The sequence below is a fragment of the Panicum virgatum genome, chromosome 4K (assembly GCF_016808335.1).
Source record: "Panicum virgatum strain AP13 chromosome 4K, P.virgatum_v5, whole genome shotgun sequence".
Lineage (NCBI taxonomy): Eukaryota > Viridiplantae > Streptophyta > Magnoliopsida > Poales > Poaceae > Panicum > Panicum virgatum.
The window spans coordinates 13689819-13701514 of record NC_053139.1 but is presented as its reverse complement, the minus strand read 5'-3'; the positions used below and the strand labels follow the sequence as shown (position 1 = coordinate 13701514).

General features: G+C 41.3%; 2 protein-coding genes across 4 annotated transcripts in view; one reads left to right on the top strand and one right to left on the bottom strand.

The window, feature by feature from the left end:
* Positions 1-1753: 1753 nt before the first annotated feature.
* Positions 1754-11696, bottom strand: part of LOC120703221 (protein MIZU-KUSSEI 1-like) — a 21070-nt gene continuing 11127 nt past the window's right edge. Inside the window, exon 2 of the mRNA XM_039987242.1 lies at positions 1754-2180. Coding sequence (XP_039843176.1) covers positions 2061-2180 — 120 coding nt within the window. The 3' untranslated portion in view covers positions 1754-2060. The remainder of the gene's footprint in view (positions 2181-11696) is intronic.
* LOC120703219 lies at positions 2637-7999 on the top strand. Of its 3 annotated transcripts, none has more exons than XM_039987239.1 (12): positions 2637-2866; positions 3019-3747; positions 3850-4011; positions 4180-4317; positions 4408-4573; positions 4728-5229; positions 5468-5663; positions 5765-5863; positions 5969-6222; positions 6339-6417; positions 6513-6598; positions 7810-7999. In XM_039987239.1, the coding sequence occupies exons 1-11, from the start codon at positions 2789-2791 to the stop codon at positions 6594-6596; spliced, it is 2487 nt and encodes an 828-aa protein (XP_039843173.1). In that variant the 5' UTR covers positions 2637-2788; the 3' UTR covers positions 6597-6598; positions 7810-7999. The 3 variants fall into 3 exon arrangements, with proteins under 3 accessions (XP_039843173.1, XP_039843174.1, XP_039843175.1); XM_039987240.1 differs by having other exon boundaries at positions 6339-6421; positions 6517-6598; XM_039987241.1 differs by lacking the exon at positions 3019-3747.

Below are 11696 nucleotides of genomic sequence, written 5' to 3'. Positions count from 1 at the left end.
AAGTAGCATTGTAAACAGTATAGAGTGATGATGCATGATTAGCTTTTATTAAAAGTAAATGATGGGTTACAAAGCTAAAGAATAAGTCCTGACCTGCATAATTATTCCTTGAATTTCTTTTAGCTTTCCCACCAAACTTTCCATTGCTTTCAACAATCCATATATACTCTACTTGCTACTTTAGTGAGCCAATTACCGAATATAATGGCACAGGAACTGGTAAAGACAAAATTGATAAATTGTGGTTAATACCACCCTTGGAATATAGACTATTTGGAATTCTTTGAATTTATGTAGCTAGCCACATCTCTCTACTCAAAACATGCACAAAGTTGTCCGAACGAGATTTACTTGGGTCTGGTTATGAAAAAGAGCATGCTACCTTCTAGACACCTTGTGTCAAAATTTCCTGTGTAGAATCCCGCCAGGGATAAATTAATCAGCACTCAGAAAATAACTAATTTTTTTGTCGGTCGGTTTGTCAATTTTCTATGAGTATACTTCATCAGGGATAATTTTATAACACTGATGGGGAACCAACAGAAAAATTCAATTTTCCTGTCGGTAAGGTCCTACATGGAAATGATTCTCGACAGATTCTTTAATCTGATAGAGCTAAATTTTCTTGTGAGTTGCCACACAGGGAATACCCGTCATGAAATTTATTTCTACCGATTTACCGACAGACAATTGTAATTTCTCTGTCATTTTATCTCTGTTGGGATTCGCCTGTCGGTTTGCCGTCAGAATTAATTTTCCTGTCGGTTTTTCTCTATATCCCTGACGGTATACGGCACACAAGGAAATTTCAGTTTCTGGTTGTGCCACAGAATCGATCCAAGAGTCAACATTTTGCATGTTAAGAGAACACAAGATATCTGATAATAAAACTTTACATATGCACAGTCCATGTTTTCAAGTAGTACTGGAAGCTCCACTATATATGGACTTCAGAAATGTACACAATTATAATTGCAAAAATCATTGAAGGAGGGTGTATATATACAAATGTGAGTTGCACTATGCACCTTCTTTTCTTGAAACCTAAGAATATATCAACACATACATACTCGTGTTTTGTACTCCTCCATCAACAAATATTGGGGTAGGGGGGGGGGGGGTTATGATGAGTTTGTGTCTTAGGTCAAACTATTTTATGTTTGACCAATTTATCGAAAAGAATAATAACTTTTATGACATCAAATAACTATAATTAGATTCGTTATGAAATACATTTCCATAGTTTATTTCTTTGATGAGGTAGATGTTAGTACTCTTCTTTTATTAATTTGATCAAACTTAGGATAACTTGACCAAGAACAACTCAGAGTCCATTAAACTGTGGATGGAGGGAGTAGAATTTTTATCTGGATAGAACTTATTAGAATCCCCGAAGCATATAGTAATTATAATTTTAATAATGACATGGTTGGTGTATGAACCATGTGTGTTTCTCTTGTTCCTTTTTTTTAACTCTCCCTGTTAAAAAGGTAACTTATTTTACCGAGGTGATGAGCAAACTTAAATTTGTTTCAGCAATATATATATGGAGTATAAACTATATGCTATTCAGATCTTGCCCATCTCTGTGTGCGTGAACAACCAGAAGTATATATAGTTGTTCATTTCTGCACTCGAAAAATTTGTCCAGAGTTTTACCATACCGTAGCTCTGGTAAAATTCATCGAGGGAGTCCTGCTTCCAAAAAGAAAAAAAAATCATGGGGAAGAGAGAGAGGGGGCGGCAATATATATATAGCTTACTCTTAAACAACATTATTGCACAGTACAGCAAGCTGTAACCTACTAAAGTTAACAAGAAACCAAACTTAATCGATATGTAATTAAGTAAAGCTAGCTACTTAGCTAATTAACACAATCAGATTAACCCTCAATATTTCACATAGTAGCCACCAATCAAAACAACCAAACATGCACAGCCCCCATGCATCTCCATAGCAATCAGCATGCACAAGCATTTAAGCAAAAAAGAAAAACTTGCAAACAAATTAGAAGCATCTTTAATTTGCCGGCCCTCTTGATTCTAGAAGACTAGAGTAGCTAGACCCTGAGGAGGTAGATGCTGAGCTCGGGCCCGCCGCCGCCGTCGGGGTTCACCATGTAGAACGCCTCCGAGTCCCTGGACCCCACCACGCGCTCGAACCTGGCCCTCATGTACAGCACGAGGATTTGGTGTCCTATGGCGTAGGTACCCATAGCAAATCGTGACCGTCAACCAGCAAGTTCGGTGCTGGTCGCGATTCGTGCGCAAACAGCCGTTAGTCTACGGCGTCACCGCGGTGTAGGCAAGCCAGTTCACAGAACCACCTGCAAGCACCCCCCGTTCACACCAATGCGTTTATTGCGAATAAAAGGAACTGAAAAGGCAAACACGGGTGGATACTGTACATCTTCTCGAAATCGCTTGTTCCCCCTACGCAATTGACCCTGCCCCGCTACATCGCCAGGCCGCCGCCGCCGCCCAAGCCCCCAACCCCAAGCCACGAACACCCTAGCAGCCATACCGAACCCCCGCACGCAAAGGCCCCTCACCACCCCCCATTCCTCCGATCACAACCAGCAAAATCTTCTACGCCGCAGTTGACCCACGAGCTTGGCTAGGCGCCCCCAACCAAACCCCCCACTCCCCCTCCACCCAAACGCCTCTCCTAGCTAGTGGTTAACCGAAGAAAGCAACAGCATCAGGGGCTCATCATTTTGAACATTCGAGCCTGGAAGAGGTGGCTCCCAGCTTCTGGAAACCATCTGCTTGCGGGATTTAACTAACAATGAGGAGAGGAAAGGCAATCACTACCGGATCTACTGCGCGCAGTTCTGTTCCTGATGCAGCCCGCGAAGTACTAGAGGTTGGTTATTCTACGCAAACTAGATTACATTATTGCCACTATTCAGATAGCTTAGCATCCTTCTTATTGATGAACTAAATGAAAAATAACTAAAACGTATACAGGACAAATTGTCATGTTGCTGACATAATTGTTTAAAAACTACCTGTCAGCTATTCCCTTCAGGAAACTGCATCTCTGGTTCGCAACAAGTAGGAAACAACGATCCAAGGGATGATTACATGGTTTCATCGACCCGGACATCAATTAAACAAATATATGATGTCATATCATCTTTGGATGAATTTAAACGGGAATTGGTTAAGTCAATTGGATTTGGTGGAATGCTGTTGTTCCCATCTCTACGACAAATAAACCGCAGATTTGCAGTTTGGCTTATGAGCAGAGTAGATCCACTAACCCAAACACTGGTAATTGACTCAAAGAAAAAAATAAAGTTTGGAAAAACAGATGTGGAGAGAGTGTTTGGAATACCATGTAGTGGTAGCATAATATCTGAGACCGGGATGGCACGTAGAGATATAATTTCAAAAGTTACAACCGTGTACCTAGGAGAAGATAGTAGGCAAAGTCGAAGCATAAAAACGGCGCAGGAAGTTGTAGAGAGGAAATATAACAACAAGATGACAGAAGCTGAACAGGCTGCATTCAAAGTTGCATTTGTCATATATATAATGTCAACATTATTATCCCCCGGGTCCAAGTACAACTACGTGTCCGTCGACTACTGGAGTGCTCTTGTAGAGCCATGTAGCATTGGGAAATTTGATTGGTCAGAGTATGTAATAAGGAAACTTTTCCAAGCAGTAGTAAAGCTGAAGACTGAACTCCAAGTAAGCAACAGAGTTTCAAACATAACAGGCTGCTCAATTTTCTTGCAGGTAATACCACAATACCCCCCCCCTCCCCCCCAAAATAGAGCAGAACTAAAGAATATCACATGCCATGTCTTATGCTAATAAACACAATGAACCAACCTTCAGGTACTTTACCTAGACAGTATTGATGTTGGAGTGATGAACATGGAGCATTCGACATTCCCCCGCATTAGCAGTTTCTCCGCGGAGACAATTAAGTCTATGGTCCTAGCAGACAGTTTATGCAGAAGTGGTGGCAGTTCAGATTTTGAGTTCGGCAAGAGTCAGGTAAGCACGCAAAAAAAATAGAATATACTTTCCAAAGATATGTTCGCAATGGTATCTATACACTATTTACTTGACCTGAGAGAAAGAAAGAGCAAACTTATGATAAAGAATATCGTAAGAATAGCAAAATCACTCAAACAAATGCTTATCTGCTATTGTAACCTGCAGCTTCGCAACGCCTCTGGCATATGTTACTCATGGGCATATGAATCATTCAGTGCTTGCTGTGGAGGTATTGGCAGCAGTTTGCCGGGCCTATGGGAAATTTCAGTCTCTTTTTCACGAGCACTTGGCGTTCATATGAAGGTAAAAAGCAACAGTTTTCACACGTCGTATTGTATAAATTGCCGCACCAATAAAAAAAATAACGCATTTACAATATATTTACAAAAACAGGCTGCGGGAGCACTATTCTTCGCCGTTGCTGAGTTCGAAATGATGAGCAGCAGACACGAGGCTAACCATGCAGGGAGCATTGCATCGGTGCTAACGAAAATAATCGAGCCATTCACAAATGGATACTGCTACGATGCAGGGAGAGACATCAACATGGCGTGGCTAGGTAAAAAAACAACCTTTCCGTACATTAGCGGTCAATGGCATTATGCGAGAAAAATAATTAACCTTGCAAATAGAAAAAACAAGGCATTACCTTGCAAAATTTTAAAAATTAAGGGATTTGGCCGAAAAATGCAGTACACTATAAATTGTTGCAGGTACTACAATAGGAGCGGATGTGAGCAGGATGCTGGACGAAGCGTCATTATTTGTGTGCTGCAATTGGCAGAGACGAGGATTTGCTTTTGAAGATGGAAGCTCGGAGCACAACGATGCAACTGGTAGTGCATCTATTCAAGATTGCAACTGCCGCAAGCGGCCACGTGGACCAAACAGCTTAACCATATCTGGACAAACTAGTGAAGAAAGATTCACTCATACATCAGCTACAAATGGATACATATGTATCGAGTTGTATGGTCCAACTGATGAGTGTGACAGAGTAACCTCATATGAGACCTTCAAGAAGGCTCTTGCAATCCGTGCCCTGGCAAGGTATTATATTTCTCTGTGCTGCATGAACCGACGCAACTGTCTACACAAAACATGTATAACATGCCAACAATGCAACCACCATCATCTGAACAACAGTGGGTTTAGAGAGGAATCAGCAGCTTCAACGAGAAATGCTTCAACTCAATCAAATTATACACCGCAGTGGTATGTGTGACCCCCCCCTCCACCTCCCCCCCCCCCACATACTTGTCAATGATAATGCCGGAATACTACATGTGTGCCAATATTTAAATGAAATCGTTTTTCAGTTAAGATGTAATTCTAGGTGTACACATAGATAGTCCACTTGTTATCGTAACAGAAAGTTGCCATGCAAACAGGCAACACTAAATATATTTTGATTTTGGTCAATCTGACAATGTGTCATTTGTTGCAACAACAGCCCTGTGATCCTGCACTATACCCCAAAACACATCGAGGTCCCGTACAATTCATTCCAGACACAACTGACTGGCAGATCTGAAATAGTTATGGACATGTTCGATGCAATAATTAGGCGATTCACAGAGGTAACTAAGAGTGGAGGTGAATGTGTGGAAGGCTATATCCAGCGACACATATTTGAATCAATATTTATTGTAAGTTGAGGATACTATCATTAATTGCGTCACTCCATTACTAAAAACAAAGCACAATAGTAATGACAGTGAATAATAATAAAGTTTATGTTTTGAAACAGGGGACTTTGCTTGCAGGCACATTCAACGCAACAAGCCAAGTGATTAAAGATCAGATATCTGCGCTGCATATAGAATATGAACTGCCATCGTGCAGAATAGTAAGAAAAAACAAAACAAACTTCATTTCTGCAGACATCAAATTGCTGTTGTAGATAAAAAATAAGTTAACACAAACTTCATTTCATCTCTTTTTTTGGAAGCAGCTATTCTTCCCAGGAATTGTTGGGCACCGATGGGTGACATACGCATGGTGTCTTGATAGAAACATAATATCTGTATTTGACCCTTTTTTCAATGAAAATTGCATTGAGGAACACAAGGATGTACACATATACGTCATTGGACTGATTAAAAATGCCATGAAATTGACAGCAAGTCATTTGATAACTGGCTGGAATTACAACTGGGAAGCAGCAAGAATAGAAATAATAGGCACCCAATTTGCCGGAAGCACCTGGTAGGTTATGCTTGCATGAATGGATATTATCCATATTGCATGACAACAGAATTGCGGGACTGGTGCAGGCGCATATGTCAAAATTTAATTAAATCTCGATGTCATATTGATTTCAGGAATAGGAGCACAGGTTGCGCTGCTGCCCAATTCTGCTTTCACTATAATGGAACGCTTTCTTCACTTTCAAGAGTAAATGTAAGTTAGTTTGCATCTGCATTGTAAAACACAAAGCTGACTACTCTTTACACCCCCTGTCACTTGTATAACTGGTGAGAGAGAAACTTATGCAGGTAGCAGATGCATCAAAGGTTGCAGAAATGCTCACTGACGCACTAGGCTTAAAAGAAAACCAGGGGTTCGTGCCCACAACATAAAGGTACTAATACTGCTAATCTTCCTCTCAAGCAGCCATTAAGTTGTAACATATTAACATGAAATATAAAAATGTTTATAACATTACAAACACTTGGGCTGCCAGAAAAATATAAACTAAGTTCATAGTGACCACATTCAACATCAGCACTTAAATTTATTCCTCAACCTGAAGCTGTAAGGGAAGAGTACATGAAAAAGATAAATATGAAGTAAAAAACTCTCCAGGTACCCTCCCATCTCTAGTTTTCAGCCAACTTGAAATGGTAATCATCAACAGTATTGTAGATACTACCCTCATCAATGAGTTCCTTCAGTGCAGCCCTGTGATATTACAACTTGCTCGTGAGTAGAAATAAACAGACAGTTTAAAAAAAAGGAAAAAAGGAGATATGTCTACACATAATTTTTGGAATTACAACAAAACTCCAGTACACTTTGATGGTACATTTATAAGGCAAATGACCGTTTGTATGTTGGACGGTAGGGGGGGGGAGCTGGATATAGAAAAATATAATTACCACCAAAGGATTGTTCAAAAACTAAATACTGTATGATAACCTGAGCTTGCTTTCTTCCATATGCATGTGACCGAGTAGAAAATCATAGGTCACTCCTACCTCAGACTTCCTATTAAACATAAAAAACATACATTGTCTCAGTGGGTGGAATCATTAACAAAAAAGGAATTATAAGGATATATGGACTGAGAATAACAAACCTGACAGAATCATTTGCCAACAAGCATATTAGACCTTCTTTATCAAGTTCAGCAGCCACATGGTATGAAGTCATCCGTAATTCAAAATCACGCTTCTTGCTTCTTATCAGCTCAATGTGGTTAGTGACACAATTAAGGAAATGGTGCGTCAATTCATTGTGGTCCTCCACCTTCCTGTGTATTGATTGAACCACATTACATGCACATTATACAAGTATAACCTAAATAGCACTACAAGAAAAATAGATAAGAGACGACAAAGAGAATTATTGCCTAGCATGCAATGTGCTCAGGCAGGCAGAATCCCTCTCAACGATAACAGTAGCATGAACAACATAATATGCTGACAGGCTGCATAAAAAAACATGCATTAGCATCCACCCATACTGCAAATATAAATAAATAAATTGCCTGTTAACGACTACAGCCCTATTATACTGCAAATGCTTAGTACACAGTTCATCTAAAATGGCACAACCAAATTTCGTTTGCAGATGCCAACCATACCTCCCACCGCTGAAGAAGGTATTGCCCGACATGCAGTCTCTCCTGACAGCAAAATTAAATCAGTATCGTTAAGTATTTTTTGTGAAAAACGAGCTGTATAAACTCATAATATTATTTTTGAAGAACTACATGTATGTTTTGCCTGTTACGCAGACCCTTACCAGTCCCTTCCTTTGATTTCACCAGTGCCATCAAATAATTTGTAATCACAATAAGATTCCTCGTGGTCCAAATGGCACATCATGCCACATAATTGCACCTGCAGGCAAATCATTCTTATTGATATTTAAAAGTGTGATTTGCGAATGAACTAACCCGATTGAATATAGACCTATTTCATACTATGAAAATAGATCACCAAAAATATTGAAGCTCCTGAACTACTCACCGTGTAAACCTGACTATTGTTAACAACTATCCTTCCTTTATACCTAGGTTTCTGCGAACCTTCAACAATCTGCTTAACTGTCACGTGCATTTTGTTTATATTTGTGTTGATTCCAAGTGTTGGGCTCAGCAGATGGGCAGTAGACCGTGCTGTGCTGTTATGGTTGGACATGCTATTACAAGAAAAGGAACACAAGTAAAGTCGCACCGTGCACTGTGAAACTAGTGTGCGGCGGAATGGGGTCGGCTATATAAAGATGATGTTGCTTGGTAAACAAGAAATATAGCAAAAAGATAACCTCAACAATAATCGACGGGCCCCAGTGTGAAAACCAAAAAAAATGTTATAATTTACAAGTAAAAGTGCTACGTAACAAAAAATGTAATGACGGCAAATTCATATTGGCGCGCTAAAGAAAAAATACAACATGTGCGGGACGGAAAAAACAAGAAGCCGAGGTGCTCGGCCCAAATCAACTCGCTTCCTTCTGCGACACGGAGCGCCAAGGCATTTAAAATGGTATAGGTGTGCAGGTATATGAGTTTAATGCTCGTCCTTTTTCCTCCACCGGCAAGTAAACTAGCTCCTTCCTCGGCAAGACTCAGTCCGACCAACCCTTCGCCAACCTCTTTAATAGTTCAGAAGCTTGCAAAGCAAGAGTACGAACAAAAATACCCAATGGACTCAGTCACTGCACTCGGGCTGCTAAATGATACAGCTAAATATTCATACTATTTAAACGCAAATATTGTTAGTAGCACGACATAAAAAAATGGTTACATGATAGCTTGAATTTAATGAAACAGAAATAAAAGAATTTCGATAAATTAATGAATTTATTATAAATAATGTACTAAACATAATTATTATTTAGTTGTCACGCTGTATAAAATTTAAAATTAGGTAATAACGAAGACTATAAAAACTGAAATACAAAGACCTAACTTTGATTGTGTAATTATAAGCACAGTATATTTAAGAAAAAAAGATCAATTGACACTACAGCTGGAAAGAAAAAAATAGGCAAGCATTGAAGCAAATAATTTAAGAAAATAAACAATCTACCGAATCATCGAAGACCACTACATTCATATCTATAATGGAGGGTAATAAATTAACTTTGGCTACTGGAACCATAGAGACTGCATCTCCAAACCCCCGTTCGACACCAAACCCCCCTCTCCGAACAATGGTTGGAACAAATAAAATCTCCCTCTCCCAAGAATGGTTCTAACAAATAAAACAGTATCAATTTACTTACAACCCATTGTTTGGCGCCAAAAAATTGATGATTCCGTAGCGCCTCGGCAGAATTCGAATTGTTTCGTAACTGAACGCGGCAAAATTTCAGAAGAATCGAGATGGCGGGAGGGAAAGAGCGAACAGATGAAGAAAAAATGAATGCAGCGCTTGTGCTCTGTCACGTGCGAGCTCAGAACGCGGACCAAAAGCGACCGGATTGAACAATATAAAATAACCTGGACCCCCCCATCCGGAAGCATCGAGCAGCACCAGTAGCAACCCTATCCATCCTCTTCACCCCTCCTCCCCCCGGGGAGCTCCGCTACTGTACACACGGCGAAGCCTCCCGTCCAGTCCACGTCGGGGTACAGTGCACCCACTCTTGTGTTCCCGAGCTGGATCCATGGTGCGGCGTGTGCGTGCTAGCCCCAGCGTGGGGCAGACGGGCCCAGCTTCCAAGGTTCCGCGTCGCCGTCCGTCCGCCTCGACTGGATCTGCATCACCGGGGAGCTTGCAGGCTAGTAGTGGCGCGGCAGCGCCAGCTGGAGCCGATAGCCCGCCGGCCGTGTGCCTGGATGCTGCTCTCGCTTATGCTTTGGCTACGTTTCTGGAATCCCGTGGTCACGAAGCAGTCGCACCCACAGCTGCGTCTTCTGCTGCCGCCGTCATGGCACGGGTACGTTACTAAAATCCATGACAGCGTAGTGTGATTTCGATGTGGTTGGAAGATTCTGAACATTCTGATGTCGCTTGCTACTTTATTGCAGACAAACGAGATCCCACTGGCGAGGGACAATGGACCACTGACGGTTCTATCTGCGGAGCAAACTGCCAACGCAGCACAACATGTTGCGCCAGTGGAGGGAGCATACGGTCTTGGAATAAACAACTTTTGGACCAGCATGCTAGGGTCCAGCTCGTCAACCGCACAGCCTCAGGTAACCTCTTTTGAGCAGCAAATCAGACCTGCATGCACACAGATCCACATTTAGATTATTGAAACAAACTGTGGTTATCACTAAGCATCTGATATACCATTAAGCACGCATCATTTTCTTGTTTCTGGTAAAAGGTTCCCATTGACTTGAAGAGCAATGTGTTTGGAGCCATGAACCCGTTCGAGGCAATCGGGACAGGACGTTCGTTCCTGAAGCACTTTGATGCGCTATTCATCAACCATCTTGTAAGTGTCAAAAAAGACAGTCAGTTTCCCTTCTTCATACATTTTTACATTCAACTATTTAGTGCAAACCCAAAAATACAAAAAAACCTATGATTTACTCAATTCTTTTGCTGTCTCCAAGCTTTCCCCAAAACACACCAAGACTAACTATAAAATAAAAACCTTTCAGGACTGCCCTGAAGGGTTTGGAAGTGACTTGGTCATGGACGTACTGCCTGCTGTTCATGTACGAGGAGCGTCACCCCTAGTGTTTCAAGTTGGAGTTGAAATTGTTGGTAACTGCATTCGCTTGTCAACTGGGTGGAGTTTGTTTGTTGAATCAGAGAAGATAGTGAGCGGGGACTATGGTCTGTTCGTGCTTTCTGCACCCCACACCCTAGAGATGAAGCTATTTGATAGCAATGGCAACGAGAAACCGATGTCAGCACGTCCCCCAGCTTGGAATTTATTCGTTGCTTATGGAGAGGAGGATGGGCATCCTAACCCACCACCAGCTCAGGATGATGTGAATCTATATGCTGGTAAGCCTTCCCGTCTTACAGTCCATTAATTGATTACCTGACACTGCTTAATAAACGTTGTAGTTACTTAACTTTACACCACAATGAACCACATTTCCTGACAATGTTACACATAAAACTAACTAGGTGCTTTTGCTGATGGTTACATATCAATAGTGCCTGAGCACTTGCTTGGCATGCAATACGAGCTTGGCCCAAAGCTGATGATGACTGGTCCACTGATGCAAGCTCTGAGCGATGTCTGGATCAATTTTGAGACTCACTTCCCACTGTACGCATGCAAGCTGAACCACAGCCACGTTAACGGTGGGACCTTTGTAAGTGCCCCCACTCCCAACCAACATAATTTATTTGATAGTTAAGTCTCTCTTAGTTTTTTTAATGACAATATCCGCTGACTCAATTTATTTTTGACAGTATTTCACCACAAACTTCTCCAACACGCTTCCAACTGGACACAAGATTGTCACCCTGTCGCACCCAGCAGACGACCATCTGTTTGCTGCTACACTGAGGAAGAGAACTGGCAACACAGGACTT